Raw genomic sequence first — 16,218 nt, forward strand, 5'->3', positions numbered from 1 at the left:
AGCATGCCGATTGCTTTGAGTAGTCTCTTTCTAGGTACATTTGAAATATGTTTTTTTTTTCTTTATTTTGATTTCTTCTGGAACTTTATCTGTACTTTTAAAACTTTTCTAGGGCAATGCAATTGGTCTCCATGGGCTTGGTCTTCTCTATTTTTATGGAAAAGGAGTTCCTGTGGTAAGTTAAATATCTTTTCTACATGTTTCTTGCAATCTGTAGAGTAAAATTCATCGGTTTAAAGGAATTAATCTTGATTCCCTGCTTAGCTAAGCTATTATATCTGATACTACAAAAATAAATAATCCAGTGAAATCTTTGCCAGAGCCACATAGAACAACCTTATGATAGGAATAGCAAAGCTAATTATATCTTAGAGTCATAGATTCTAAGTAACCCTGGAAATCATTTATCCCCTGAAGATTTCAACGATAGAGAATTTTTTCTTCTTAGTTTAACCTTTGTCTTTTGAATGACCTTCCCTTAGAATGTACCAAAACCTACTTTCAATGTAGAATAAGAAATAGTTTGCAGTGAAAATGAGATAATTATCTCCTAACAGAATTTAATGTTATATTAGATATTATATATATTATTTTGATTCTGTTTTAATTAGCCTAAATCACACAGAGCACTGATGACATACCTTTTTGGGGGGTGAGAGGAGAAGGGAAGGTAATTGTTACCATGGAATCATGCACAGCACTTTGAATAATACAGTGTAATTATCTTGCAGAATTATGCTGAAGCACTTAAATACTTTCAGAAAGCTGCAGAGAAAGGGTGGCCCAATGCACAGTTCCAATTAGGCTTCATGTACTACTGTAAGTTCTAAAAATATGGCTGCTCTATTTAGAGTAACATTGATATTGTTAAGTCTGCTCCTCTTGTAACAAAAATTGAAAGGTTGCTTTAAGTGCTTTAGATAAAAACAGGCAGCAACATTTGAAGAAATATCTGGAAGCTAAAGAAAAAACACCAGTTGACTAGAGGGAACAGGGAGGTACAAAATCGGGGAACTGACTTGTCAAAGGTTGTTTTTTACTTGTGACATTCATTGGACATTCCCAGAAGCAAATATGACACTCACAAGGTCAAACTTGAACAGAAAGATTTGGAAGGCATCAACACGTAGATGCTAGTAAGAGTAGCCGAGGTTGCAAAGGGAAAAGAGAAAGGGGAAGGAGAGGAAGGAACAGTGTCATGGTCAGACAATCTAGTGCTGCTTTGTATCATATTTGAGAAGTGGAAGAAGAGCAGTCACCATGGAGAATGAAAAGACGTATCAAGAGGAAAAGGAAAAAAAATGATCTTAAGAGAATCAAAGGAAATAGAACTTTCAAGAAAGAACGAACAAATGAAAACCCTGTTGTGAAACATGGTGAGGAACTCAAGTTTTTGATGGCTTATTTTGATTTGGTTTGGTTTGGTTTTCTTAAAAGAGGATTTTTTTTTTTAAAAAGGTATGATATCCATGAAACTTGGCAAAATGGAGAATGTCAGTGAGGTCATTGCCCTGGTTGGAGTGGAAGCCAGATGATAGTGGGTTAGAGTGTGAACTGAAGGTGAGGAAGTAAAGGAGAGAGCAAGACAAGGAACAAAATGAGAGTTTACTCGGAGATGGTGAGAGGACCCGAGCATAACTGTAACTGAGGAAAAGAGATTAAAGTTCTGGGGAAAGTTGGTAGTGTTAGAACCTGATGAGGTCCAAGAAGGGAAAGCTTTAACAGTCCTGAGCCAGGTGAGACCCCTCACCATAGAAGACCACAGAAAGGGAGGAATGCACGGCTCACAAGTAAATATGAAGGGATGGGTAAGAAGGGCAAGTGAGGGAAGGTAGTGTGAGCCTCGCATCAATGGTTAAGTAGGCACAAAGCTGCTTTCTGAGAGCAAATGTAGGGTGGTTGGGACAGGAGGTCCTGTGAAGGTTTATAATCATCTCGGTGGTGACCAAGAAAGGGAGTGGCAAAACAAGTATCAGGACACACCTGAACTTTCCGGAGTCTTTCATGTCAGAGCTGGAGCCAGGGCAGCAGCCCAGTACGTCATTACGGTGATAAAATCAGCCACAAGAGGCAAGGTGACAATTTTTTAAAAAACTAATTGTTTCAAAGGCAGTTGCAGAAAAGCAGTGGGGAGAGAAACAAGAGCAATACCAGTGGATAATATGTAGTAAGTCTGTGTCTTATAACTCAATTGGGCCTCAACACATTGAAGGGAAGGGGCAGGAGTCCCCACAGCTTATAGATGAGCAAACTAAGCTCACATATTTTACCCAAGATCAGTTAGTGGAGGTGCAATCCAAGTTCAAGCAATGTGCCTCCCAGAATTTTCTTCTCATTCGTTAATGGCACTGCCTCTAAAGGGCGGTGAAAAGTTAGAGCTGAAGAAGAGCTTAAGCATTATCTGGGGCAAGCGCCTTCCTTTTGCAGATGAAGTGGCATGCCTGACATGCCTCCCTCACAAATGGCAGGGCCAGAATGAGAATCCCTGATCCTGGGACGAGGCTGCTTTTCCCTCCCAGCTCTGATGCCTCTCTTTGTTCCAATCATGATTTGGGTCATATTTGGGTTTCCTGGAGCTAGGATTTGCATACTATATATGTTAGAGTTGTAGCTTGGAGGAAATAAATTAGTCTTCCCATTTGCAAGGGAAGCATGAAGTATGGCTTTTGGTCCTTGGAGACCACTGCTTAATCCCTGTTTTGTCTACTGTAGTTAGGTAATATTGAGGAGAGACAAGCATACTTCAAACAATTGTGATGGGAGATGCATGTAGCCTAGGGGTTAAGCTGCTTGTGTCCCATACCAGAATACCTAGGTTTGCTATCCACCTCTAGTTCCTGACTCCAGTTTCCTGACAAAACAAACTCTGGGAGGCAGCGGTGATAGCTCACGGAGCTGGTCTTACAGTACTCATATGGGAGACCTACCATGAATTTGTCCCTGGCTTCGGCTTAAGCTATCCTACATCATTTAGGCCTTTAGGGGAGTGAACTAATACATGGAACCTCTCTCTATTTCCCTGCCTCTCAATTTCTTTGTAAAGATTTATCTTTTTAAATGTTTATTTGAAAGACAGAGTTATTCCACCCACTGTTTCACTCCCAAACGGCCATAGCTGCTGAAGCTGAGCTCATCTGAAGTCAGGAACCAGAAGCTTATTCTGAGTCTCCCACATGGGTGCAGGGGCCCAAGAACTTGAAATATCTTCTGCTGCTTCCCCAGGCCATAATCAGGAGGCTGTGTCAGAAGTGGAGCATCTAGAACATAAATCAGCACCCATATTGGATGCTGTCACCACAACCAGAGGCTAATTTACTATGCCACAATGGCAAACCCACTTTCAATTTTTTAAAATTTTAATTGTAGAAAATATTTATTATGAGAAAGATATACATGACTTTCCAAATTTCAGGCACCAGAATTAACTAATTTTTTAACTTCATTTAGCCTCCTGTTTTCCTGAGACCAAAAAGTACTTCTTCTCAGTTTTCTAAAAGAGCTAGGATTATACATTCAGGGCCACTCTTGTGATTTAGTGGGTAAAGTCGCCACCTGTAATACTAGCATCCTCTCTGGATTCTGGTTTCTGTCTCAGGTGGTCTGCTTCTGATCCACACCCTTGCTTATGGCCTAAGAAAAGCAGCCTAAGAGAGCTCTCACACTTGGGTCCCTGACACCCAGGTGGGAGACCCCTTATGATACTCTGGCTCCTGGTATCAGATTGCCTCAACCCTGATCACTGTAGCAGTCAGTCAAGGGAAGCAGCCGATACAAGGATTTCTTTCTCACTCTCTCCATAACTCTGACTTTAAAGTAAATAAATAAATCTTTTTAAATAAAAGATTGTAGACTTATTTCTTACAACCAAATGCAACGTTTCCTTTTCAAGTAGTGGATTTTGAGCATCTTGCTGTGGGGTAGGTTTTCCCATTCTAGTTAAGCTAGCAGGCATTCTCCATGATTGGCCTATCTGTAGATTAAAACATACGAAGTAAATAAGAGTGGCTTAAAATCATCTTACTTTCCAGCTGGCTCTGGAGTGTGGAAGGACTATAAACTCGCCTACAAATATTTTTACCTGGCATCCCAGAGTGGGCAGCCCCTCGCCATTTATTATCTGGCTGAGATGTATGCTACAGGAACCGGCGTGTTAAGATCATGCAGAACAGCTGTGGAGGTAAATACTGGGCTGTCTTTAAAGACGCTTTTCATTTGTGGCACAGCGGAGGTAACAGTATCTTTGCAGCGTTAGTGTCACTGATTTTATAGGTATTGTCCCTTTTCTTCCAGTTTGCAACACTGGGGAATGTTGACATGTGCCAGGAAGGATAAACGAGTGATTAACTCCAGGAAAAGGAGAAGGAAATGACCCCATCCTCCTTCCTTGGCCACCCCACCACACGCGCCCCATATTTGACTTTCATCAAATCCAGAGCTTGCCACTGAATTCAGTTAAGAGGCTCTGCTTTAGCTTTCAATCAAATCACCAGGGCAAACTGGCACTTTTAGTGCAACTGGGAGATGCTACTTGGGAACGGAAAGGCTTGCTGTAGCTTAGAAAAGGTAGCCCATATTTCTGAGAAAGCACAGTCCTCATGTTTTTGATGATTTGAATGAAAATGGAAGAAGTGCATTCTTTCCGCATCTGCCAGTGATGTATGTTCAAAAGAATGCTTTTAGGACCTTAATGCCCTTCATTGATTTATTAAACATATCCGCCACACCAGTATAAATATCTCGGTGTTGCAATCTGGTCCCTCTAAAACTCATTTCAAAAGCTGCCAGCTAATAATCTATCTTTAGATTTGCTCCTTCGCCAACTTCCTAATGAATTATGTATGGCTAAGCTCTTTTGGTTACATAAGGGCTATTCAGCTCAGTTGACATTTGTCCCCATAGAACTCTGCACACCTCCCTTGCAGTTATATCACCTCCACCCTCAGGCACTGTCTTCCCTTCATTTTCTCCTTTCACATCAGCTGCAGCCTTGTAACTTGCCCTCTCAGAGCAGCAGTGCCCAGAAAGAGCTTTAAAAAAAAAAAAATACAGAAAGTGTAAGTCAATACATTTTTGTTCTGCCAGTTAGCCCCCATCCCAAGCATGCTTATCATGCACATTTAAACTAAGCCTGAGGACGTTTCACTTAACACACACGCACACACACACACACACACACACACACACACACACACACACAATGTGCATTTACAGTTTTTGTGCCTCTGAAAAGAATTAACTTCTCACCCTAAATAATTTGCAAAAGCTATACTTTAGACCTAAAATCCTTGCCCAACTAGCCAGCAAGAGCTGTAAATTGATTTCATATGTCATTTGCCTGAGATGAAGTGTATTGGCTAACTAATCTGCTTGATTTCTCTTCCCACACACAGCTTTATAAAGGTGTCTGTGAACTAGGCCACTGGGCTGAGAAATTCCTGACGGCTTACTTTGCCTATAAGGATGGTGATATAGATTCTTCCCTCATTCAGTATGCGCTGCTTGCAGAAATGGGGTACGAAGTAGCTCAGAGCAATTCAGCATTCATTTTGGAATCTAGTAAGATAAGCTAAAATTCTCTGCAATTCTCCAATCATACATATGCATATATGATTTTACTACAGAGACATTTTAAGCCTCCCTAACGGAATGTCTCCTTTTTTTAGAAAAGGCTAAAATTCTTGAAAAAGAGAAGATGTATCCAATGGCACTTCTCCTGTGGAATCGAGCTGCTATTCAAGGTATAGTGCCTAGACAAAAATAAACACATGCCTGGAACCCGTCCGCTAGTATTCATCTGATTTGATCGAGCTATGTTCCTGGGCAGATAGATACAAAGATGCAGAATATTAAGCAGGTGGCATTTCAAACTAGACTGATGGTAGAGGTTATTTCCAGAAGCTTATTTCCTTCACTAATCTCAAGGTCTCTGTCTTAGCAAACTGTAGGAATTTTTCTGTGGCTTTGTCTCCATGGCCCCAGGAGAGTTGTTTGTTTATTCAGGAAGTTAGTTTTCTTTACTCTGGCCTTAATAAGTTGTTTACTAAGGTAATCTGAGATATGACCTATATCTCAGTTAGTTAACAGGTAGAATTATTTATTAATTCATTAAGATAGAGTGATAGAGATAAGGGAGGAGACCAAGGGCTCTTCCGCTTGCTGGTTCACTCCCCAAATGCCCACAGGAGCCAGCGGGTAAGCCAGGCCAAACCCAGGAAGCCAGAATTCCAAACCCAGTTCTCCCATTGGAGTGAGTAGCCAGGAGCTGGAGCAGAAGCACAGACAGCTGTGACTTTATTTGGGAACTCTTCCATGGAAGGTGGGCAACCCCAGACATTGGCTTAACCAGCTCCACCACCACGTGTTCATCCCATAGGACAATTATTTACATATCTAAGACTCATTTGATTTGTCTTTTTAAAAAATCACATTGATGATTACCACAGACTTTATGATTTTTTTATATAGATGTTGGCATGTAAGAATCAAACCAAAACAACGTCAATGACAATACCCTCTCCCTTTTTTGGAGTTCCCTGCTAATGGGGTTCACATGTGATGAATGTTAAGTCACCATTAGTGAGGAAAACAATGGCAAGTGATATCTGCATAACTCTATATGTTTTCTATTTTTCCCCTACAATTACATTTATTAAAAGTAGAGAGATGTGGCAAAGCTATCATACTTGGCATTTGGAACTCTTAGAATAAGAAAGTAATGTTATCTCCAATTAGTTTTCTTAAAATCAACTCACATTAAGGCCAAATCAGCCCCTTTCCCAGAAAGTGAAATAGTATAAAAAAAATCATTCTCAGCTAATGTTAATATGAAACAGAGGAAAAAGTCACAGTGGTGCCTTCTCAGATCCAGTAGAGCTGGTAATGTGGCAGCAAACCATCAATATGATTTCAGTGAGAAATCCCCTTTGGAGAGGTCTGTGTTTTCTAAACTGCAATAAAGACCTTACGTGGGGTGAGAAAACGGTGCCAGCAATCTCTGGGCCGTGAAAAATTGGCTCAACTGCAACAAAAGCAGGTTTATTTCCAAGCCAGGAAATGGTGTGGAAATTGTACCCAGGAAAAGAGACACAGAAGATGAGAGGCTATTAATATTAAACAGAATTCCCCAGGATTAAAAAAAAGGCCACTGAAAGTGGTTATGTGTTACAAGAGAGGTTAAGCCTAAGTCTCCCTGAAGATAGGGCTGCTGAGTGGCTTCCTTGGGATTAGCAAATCTAATCATGAAATTCTCTGATTATTCACTGTCATACTTCTTTTTAGAAGTCACTGCAGAGAAGAGGGTACTGAACGGCCAGGGGTCATTCACCACCCTGTGACTGTGAAGTGAAGTACAAATCCCTTGCTTGTAAACTGATCCCCTCAGGAGCCTCTCTGGATCACCACATGCCCCCAGCCAGTCGCCCTCATTAGGACAGAACTGAATGCTCTCAAGACTGGCTACTTCTCTACTTCACATTCTCAGATACTCCAGCATCCAGTTTAAGAGCTTGTAAAGCTTCGAAGTGCACAGAGATGGGCTTTCGGCGCGTAGCTGCGGCCCAGAAGGAACACTAAGGCTAAGGAAGGCAGCTTTGGACATTAGGGAAGGAGTGGGCTTTCTCCTTCGCCCCTGATGGGCCTCTGCTCTCACCAGGACTCCACATATCCTCTCTTGGGTCCCTTTCCTTTAAGACCTTCTTCCGACTTACCTGCACATTTAGAGGAATCCAGCAAGCAAATCCCAACAACTAATATCTTTCTCGGCTTCAGAATTGCATGCTGCTAGAATGTAGCTCTCAAAAAGAGCTAAAGTTGGCTCCTAGTATCATCTGTTACAAGTATCTGCATTTTAGTAGGGGATTCCAGGAGATTAAAAGAACTTCAGGACCTGCAGAAATAAATCCCATAAGACTTCAGGCAATGCACAATATTTGAAAGGAGTCCTGGATCACTGAAGGCTACACCTTGGAGCATACTTCACTGAGTACTTCCTCTTTTTTCCAGCACTAGACTGTGCTAGCAGACAGACTGGCCACAGTAGAGAGGAAGGTCTTGATGAATGCTCTATCATTTTTTTCAAACAACATTCTCTGAGTAAATGAAAATGCAGACTCAAGAATCTCTTAGAAGTCATTCTGAGTGCCTTCAAGGACTGACATCTCATTTCTTAAAACATCTCCTCACTTTGTCCTACTTGACATATTTATGCTTATTCGAAAGGAAGATTCTAGATTAGGCAACATCATGGGAAGCATTTTCCCAAGTTGGCTAACATATCTATACACTAATTCCATAAATATTTATTTAGCTTCTGAAGTGTATCAGTGATTAAGAACCTCAGAATTCTTCACTTTGAATTTGAAATAAAATGACTATCTGAACTGAGGCTCATGCCTAGTAAGTCTCCTGTCTCTGACTAATCTCATTGTATGTTACTTCCTCACTTTGCTCTAACACCTGGCATTTGTGCTGTACATTCCACATACCAAGTTTACTTTTGCCTTAGAATCCTTGGATTAAATTCTTCAAATTCAGAGTCAGCATTGTGGCCTAACAGTTACAGCTACTGCCTGTGGTGTCACCATATGGGTGAGAGTTCAAGTCCCAGCTGCTCCACTCACAAATTCAGCTTCCTACTAATGTAGGTGGGAAAGCAGCAAAGTACCTCGAGTATGTGGGTCCCTACCACCCACATGAGAGTTGCCAATGAAGCTCCCAGCTCCTACCTTCAGCCTGCACTGGCAGTCATGGCCATTTGGAAACTAGACCAGCACCATGGCTCAGCTAGCTAATTCTCACCTGACAAGCACTGGTATCCCATGTGGGCAACAGTTCATGTCCCAGCTGCTCCACTTCCCATTCAACTTCCTGCTTGTAGACTGTAAAAATAATGGAGGATGGCCCAAAGCCTTGAGATCCTGCTCCCATGTGGGAGACCTAGAAGAAGCTCTTGGCTTCGGATTGGCTCAGCTTCGGCCTCTGCAGCCATTTGGGGAGTGAAGCAGCATTCTCCTTGTCTCTTCTTCTCTCTGTAAATCTGGAAAGTAAAAATGAATAAATCATTTTAAAAAGTGTTCCAGTAGATGGAAAACCCCCCTCTCTATCTCTTCCTTTCTAACTCTCCCATTCAAACAGATTAGTTAATGTTTTAAAAAATAGAAGTAGACATAGAACAGCTTAAGGTGGTGGGCATTGTGCTGTGTAACCACCACTTAAGATGCCCAAATCAGAGTGCCTGGGATTCAGTTCCACCACTGCTTTTTTTTTTTTCTTTAAAGATTTATTTACATATTTGAAAGTCAGAGTGCAGTGAGAGACAGTAACTGGCTAACTCCCACTAGATGGTCACAAAGGCCAGGACAAGGCTAGCTCAAATCAAGAGCCACGAACTTCTTTTGAGCCTCCTACTTGGTAGTCATGGTCCAAACACTTTTCTCAGGTTATTGTCAGAGCGCTGGATTGGAAGTACAGTGTCTAGCATGTGACCAGAGCCCATCTGAGATACTGGCATCACATGCAGCAGCCTTGCCCACTGCACCACAATTCTGACCCCTCTTTACCACTTCTGATCCAGTTTCTTGCTACTCTGCATTCTGGAAGGCAGCAGATGAGGGCTTTGCTCTCTGGGTTTCTATCAGCCGTCTGGGAGATACACATGTAGTTCCTGACTTCTGCCATCTGTGGCTGTTTCCAGCCATATGGGATATGAACCAGCAGGTAAAAGTTTCTCTCTCTCTCTCTCTCTCTTTCTCTCCTTGAGTTAGAGGAGAGAGATAGAAGAAAAAAGGGAGAAAAGGAGTTAGGAACAAACCCTTACCATTTCAAACTTTAGAAACTGACTAGAACAGAAACATAAATACATTTAAGAAAAATTTTTTACAAAAATAGTAACTGTGTGGGGATGCGAAAGGCAAGAGTTTAAAAAGCAGAAGCTTGTGGAATAGAGACATCAAGAGGATGCAATGCTGTTGGTGCCTAGAAAGGAACATGCTGGGGCATAGGGGTCTAAAAACTCCAGTGCTGAGCCCATTGTGATAGCGTGCGTAGTGGTTAAAAGTCCTTGCCTTGCATGCCCTGGGTCCCATATTTTCACCAGTTCTAATCCTGGTGGCCCCGCTTCCCATCCAGCTCCTTGCTTGTGGCCTGGGAAAGCAGTTGAGCATGGCCCAAAGCCTTGGGACCCTGCACCTGTGTGGGAGACCTGGAAGAGCTCCTGGCTCCTGGCTTTGGATTGACTCAGTTCTGGGTTCTCACTAGGCCACTTGGGGAGTGAATCAGTGGACAGAAGATCTTTCTCTCTGTCTCTCCTCCTCTACATATATCCGCCTTACAATAAAAATAAATAAATCTTAAAAAAAAAATTCAAGCGCTGCTCAGACATCGAGACAGATAAAGAGACAGAGAAAGAAGTAGCCCAGGTATGTGGTGAATACAGGTTGTCAGCCACCTTGAAGACAGGTTCAAAGGAGCTGACAGGCCAAGGGAAAGTGCATTGAAGACCATGTGGGAAGCTTTAGAGATGGTAAGTATAGAACATATTTTGAGAAGGTTGAATGTGAAAGGAAATGGAAAAATTGGGCAGTGATTAGGAGATACTGAGAGATGACGAAAAGTAGAAGGTACCAGAACATGTTTGAATACCTGAAGGGCAGCTTGATATGGCAAAGAGAGAGAAACTGGTGATTCTTAAGAGTAGAGCTTCAGAAATAAAATCTAAGAATGGCAGCAATAGGGTCCTGCTTTGCAAGACTTGACTTACCTTCAAAAGTGGATTTAAAAGGTAAAATGCCCAGGTTTTTGTGAAGAATATATGTATTATATCATGGGTGTTATTCCACAATAGAGAGAGCTAGCTATCATTTGTGTATTTTGTGCACAAGAGAGTATCCAATCCTGATGCTAGGATTTTTTTTTCCTATACACACACATACATGAATTTTTAAAGATCACTAGATTGATTTACTGGAAACTAATATGAATCATTTGAGCTATGACTCTTGTTTCTAATATCTCCATCAGGTAATGCATTTGCTAGAATAAAAATTGGCGATTATCATTACTATGGCTATGGGACCAAGCAAGACTATCAAACAGCAGCCACACATTACAGCATTGCAGCTGACAAGTACCACAGTGCACAAGCCATGTTCAACCTGGCCTATATGTATGAACATGGCTTGGGTATCACAAAGGTAATTATATTGGTAATGCTTCGCCTGCATGTGGGAAGGACAAATGTGTGTTTTGAATTTCAATGATGTCATCAACATAGACCTAGCAGGTGTGAGGAACATTTTTCCTGACAAGGGTCCCTTGGAGATTTATAAAATCTTTCACAACGCATGGCAAGATTATCAACTGAAAACTTAGCCTGATACAGACTTGTTGAATTTCAAGTTCCACCCGTAGTTGTCTTGGTTGGGTCAGATCAAATAATTTCATGGATCTTAAGTGGCCCAAAGGGCTGGATATTCCTCACCCTTGAAAAAGAAAGAAGGAAAAGGCTTAGCAACTGTCAATGTCCCAACACATATTACTTAACCAAACCTATATCACTTACGCTGATATGAGCCCTGAAAAGAAGATGTTATCTACTTCATTTATGCCTGTAATATACTTAATAAGTAGAAGGCTTGTAGTCTAATCTAGTTTGGTTCATAAGTTTCAACTTTTTCTAGCACATGCTTTTCCCAGTGGGCCCCACCTCCAGGCCTCTTTTCCTTTAAAGTTTTCATGTACTCATATGTGAGCTCTTAGTAGCACGGAGGCAATGGATACTGAGCATTAATGAAGAAATGTCTTATGAACCATCCACACCGTATGCATGACACTGTGTTGGGAACTCTAGAAAGATGCAAGGGAATGAATCTGTTTTCTACCAGGATTGTGCTTGACTTGAAAAAAAAATGGGACATATTCTTTATGGAAAGTGCTATTAGGTGGTATTGGGCAAATCCTTAGACACCTGAGTATAATCACATAAGAGATAGCATTGGGATCAGACTAGATGAGAAAAGTATATCAAATATCAACTATGATAACAACAACCAGATGTTAGTTGAGGTGATAAAATAGATTCTGTAACTGTTCTTAGTGTATATGTCACAAAATCACAGTGAGGAAACCCCAGTGCAGAGAGACCATGTTACTGTGTCCAGTTTGCAGAGTTCACCCACGGTGGAACTCACATTTCTACCCTGGCCTGTCTGACCTCATGCTTGTCTGTCTTCCTTCCCTCCTTCTCTGTCTCTCTCTTTCTCTCTTTCCTCTATTTCTTTCTCTCGAGGGAGGGAGGCTGATAGAGGGAGAGCAGGCTCTGCTTGAGTCATTTTTAGTGTTTCAAGATTTGCATTCCTGGCTGCATTCCTAGACTCAAATAATGTGGGGACTACTACCTTTTTATGCGCTCTCTTCTTTCTTCCAGTTGTGCTCCTAATTCAGAATTAGTGAAAGCTGGTTATGGCACACATTGCAGCCAATAGCTTATTATTCAGGTACTAATTATCCAGTGAGGCAAGACCCTGCTGTCCCACTGTCTCTTGCAGCCTACCTGTTGGCTGCTCTTTGTCCTCATTCCCACCATGTTCACACCATGCTTAACAGATGTGGACTACACATGCTTGTAAAATCTGGGAGGAATGGGAGTGGACAGTACAGCCAAATTAGATGGTTCTTTGTATGTTACTTTAGCTACCCCATTATTCCTCTGTCATCCACATCAGTAAACTGACAGAAAAATGATATGTGCCCTGACCCAGGCTTTGGAGATAAAAGCCAGTGACCCTTTGTGGAAAGGCTTTGTAGTCTACCAGTGTGTTGAATGACTGTTTAAATAATGAAATTTGAGCACCTGCTAATTAAGATTTCAACAAGATTAAAGCTTTTATTCATCATTCCCCATGCAAAACATGATCATGGATAAAGGGATTGTCTATGGAGAAGGATACAACGAATCCTTCCCATGTGCTAAATTCAAGTTAGTACTCCTATTCCCATGTGATTGAAGATTCCAGCCCCTGACATCCTCATTGCAGTGATCCCTAGGAGGGGAAGGGGGACATCCTCTCAGGACACATGGCCATCACTGTAGAAAAGCACACACTGCCTGTCCCCTGCATCGCAAGGGTGGGTTCTCCTGCTTGGGGTCACCACTTGTTTGTCTCCCAGGCATTTTGTTCACTATGCCACATAGCAATCATTGATGCATCCATTGTATACATTCAGAAAAAAGCTCTGGTCATTGTTTCTATTCTTTTTTGGCATGGTTCCTGTTTAATCATAGATATTTCATTTGAATCAGTCTCAGTTGCAAGTACATAATTTTTTGCAAGTACAGGAATTCTATACACTTAAAAATGCTCTTCAGATCTAGATATAAGTGCCTTAGATTTCCTTAATAAGGGGTTGTTGCTCTCGGTCTTTGTTAATTCCTCTATTTAACACTTGGAAAATGACAACTGAGTGTCTGAGGCAAAGTTTGCTAAGCTTGCCACCTCATAGCAAATTAACAACATATCACTGTTTCTAATTCTTAAACTGAAGATCCAGATAATTAAAATCCCAAAACTTGTTTCATTGAAAACAGAGAAGTTAGAATAGGCCATCCTAGTATTTGTCATGAAATAATTAAACATTCCTTCAACAAGACACTTCATTATCCTCTTTATTAGTTAATCCTGAGGCAAATCAAGGAGAAAGATGAGTGTAATATCACTTCCATTTCTTTGGTAATCAAAGAAAGTGATATGGAGTGATACATTGTAGTTGTGCATTTAAGACTTGTGGGGAAGAAAGTAAGGTGTAAATCAGCTCTTAATAAATTAATGGGAAAATATGGGTCATCGTTCTCATCTGTATTCAGAAAGGAAGCTGTTACTAGGTGGTACAGTTGTTACTAGGATGAGTTATGCTGATAGCTTCACAGAGAAACATCTCAGCTCAGTGAACTTTTTAACTTAAAACTGACTCCTTGCATCGTTCTGGGAACACGAAACAATACCTGGTGAGGAACTGGGAAAGGATTTGGACTACTTTAGAAATATAATCACACAGCTTATATGTTGCTATGTAACTCCTTATCAAATTATATTTGATTAGAAGCACTTCGGAAATTTAAACCATGAGCCAAACCTATTGTGCAGCCCCTTCTGGCCATTTCACTGCCTATACCTAGTTCAGGTTTGAATTTCTGCTCACCCGGGCTTGTTTTGAAGGCTACTCAACGCCTCCAATTCTAGTTTTTTCCCTTTAAGTGTGTGGCAGACACAACTTTATTCACCAATGATGTGAAGGCTTCTTGCTTTACTTAGTTAGCACTTGATGCTAAGGTGCACCTGCTTATCAGGACCTGGAGTTTTGCACCTTCCTTTGCGTTCATGTCACTTGTTCTCAACGATAACAGAGCAGTAAAAGTGAAGGGGGTGTTTTCTGTAGTAAACACCTTAAGAAGGAGCCAGAGCTTCCCTGTAGTCTCTTTCCTCTTTCACTGTCTGCATCTGAAGGCACAGAGAGGCCAGGGGGTTGTAGAACCACAGGATGGAAGGAGCTTAGATCTCTCAGTTACAAAGAACATTTACTGCCAACAAGAAATGCCCACATTGGAATATTGACTGAGGTAAAATAAACTTTGGTCAGGGTAGGCCACTGAAATTTGGGGATTTATTTGTTACAGGTGTTAGCAATGATCTTAGTTAATGTATAATTTATCTCATGAAGTACTGTTTTATTTTATATTTATTTCATATTACTGCTGATAAAATGTAACTCTGGAACTAATATCCACTCCAACTTCCCTCCCTGCTAAAACCACACCCAAAAAAGCACAAATATATTAACAAATATAAAAAAATCTTTAATGACTTCCTGTTGCCTAATGAAATCCAGACTTCTTACCCTGAGTTCAAAACCCTCCTTGATCCTACCTTGACAAAGGTTTGATATGCCGCTTTCCCATAGTACATATTCAAGGATATTCATTCCTTCTAATGAAGACCTTAACTGAAATCCCTTGGATCTTGCCCTATATCCCTTTGAAATGAGCTTCTCTAATTAAAAAAAAAAAATCTTGGATTTGTTTTGATTTGAAAGGGAGATCAGATTTAGACAGAAGGAGAAACAAAGATCTTCCATCTGCTGGTTCATTCCCCAAATAATGGTGACAGCCAGAGCTGAACCGATTCAAAGCCAGAATCCTCCTTTGGGTCCCCCACGCTGGTGCAAGGTCCCAAGGCTCTGTGCCACCCTCTGCTGCTTTGCTAGGCCACATGTGGAGAGCTGAAAGAAGCGAATCAACCACGACACCAACCAGCACCCACATGGGATCCAGCACATACTAGGTGAAGATTTAGCCACTGAGCAATTGCACCAGTATTGTTCTTTAAAGCTTTTGTCCGTTGAAGCCCAGTTTAGTTTTCAAGGAGGAGCTCCAATGTCATCAGCTCGAAGAATCTTTCAAAACTCCAACTTTAAAACATATCTGCTTTGAGAACACCATAGAACTGTGCTCTCCTTTTCATTCATTCATTCAGCTCAAATATTTATCAAGTTCTTGCTTTGTTATGAGGAGGTATTGTGTTTGATTCTGGGGACACAAGAAGAATGATTGCAAATAAGTTACAGCTTACTCTGAAAGAAATATGTTCTCCAACTGAAAATAGCATGCACATGCATGTCCCCACACCTTAAAAGAGTGTTAGAGTGAAGTACTCTGAATAAGGGTGGGTGACACGGCAGGTGAAGCCACTGCTTGGCATGCTTGGGGTGCTGCTTCAAGCCTCAGCGCCTGTGCTTCTTGTGGAAAAGCAGTGGCTAATGGCCCTTGTGCTTCGGCTTGTGCCACCGACAGAGGAGACCTGGTGGCTGTTCTAATCTCCAGCTTCAGCTGGTACACGCACTTGGAGAGTGAACCAGATGATAAGGACTGTTCTCCCTCTAATTTTCAATTAAGTATTTTCTTTTAAAAAAAACTTTAAATTTTTTTTTAAAAGGGACTACAAATATGTTAAAGAAGGAACAATTACAGTGAAGGAATCAGGACCCTGAGGTCCTGTCTGCTTTCACAAGGAGTATTAAAAAACACATCATGATCTTTTTAAATGGGAAAAATCATGAATGCTTAAAGATTAGAACTAGGAAATCTGTCACAGAAGACAAAAGGTGTATAAAAATTGACCTTTGCAGAGGAGTTTCAAACATATTTAGGCCCTCTAGATAACATATTTT

General features: G+C 41.1%; 1 protein-coding gene across 3 annotated transcripts in view; it reads left to right on the forward strand.

Moving 5' to 3' along the window:
• The window catches only part of SEL1L2 (SEL1L2 adaptor subunit of ERAD E3 ligase), an 84,046-nt gene that overhangs the window by 61,109 nt on the left and 6,719 nt on the right, over positions 1–16,218 (forward strand). For 2 of the 3 annotated variants that reach the window (XM_040981193.1, XM_040981194.1), the window contains 4 exons: positions 113–175; positions 732–819; positions 4,029–4,177; positions 5,664–5,738. In XM_040981193.1, coding sequence (XP_040837127.1) covers positions 113–175; positions 732–819; positions 4,029–4,177; positions 5,664–5,738 — 375 coding nt within the window. Of the gene's footprint in view, positions 1–112; positions 176–731; positions 820–4,028; positions 4,178–5,390; positions 5,557–5,663; positions 5,739–11,016; positions 11,190–16,218 lie in introns of all 3 variants that reach the window. The other variant, XM_040981192.1, reaches the window with a different exon arrangement.

This window comes from Ochotona curzoniae, unplaced genomic scaffold, assembly GCF_017591425.1.
Source record: "Ochotona curzoniae isolate NIBS_2020 unplaced genomic scaffold, NIBS_Ocur_1.0 contig_3520, whole genome shotgun sequence".
NCBI classification, from domain to species: domain Eukaryota; kingdom Metazoa; phylum Chordata; class Mammalia; order Lagomorpha; family Ochotonidae; genus Ochotona; species Ochotona curzoniae.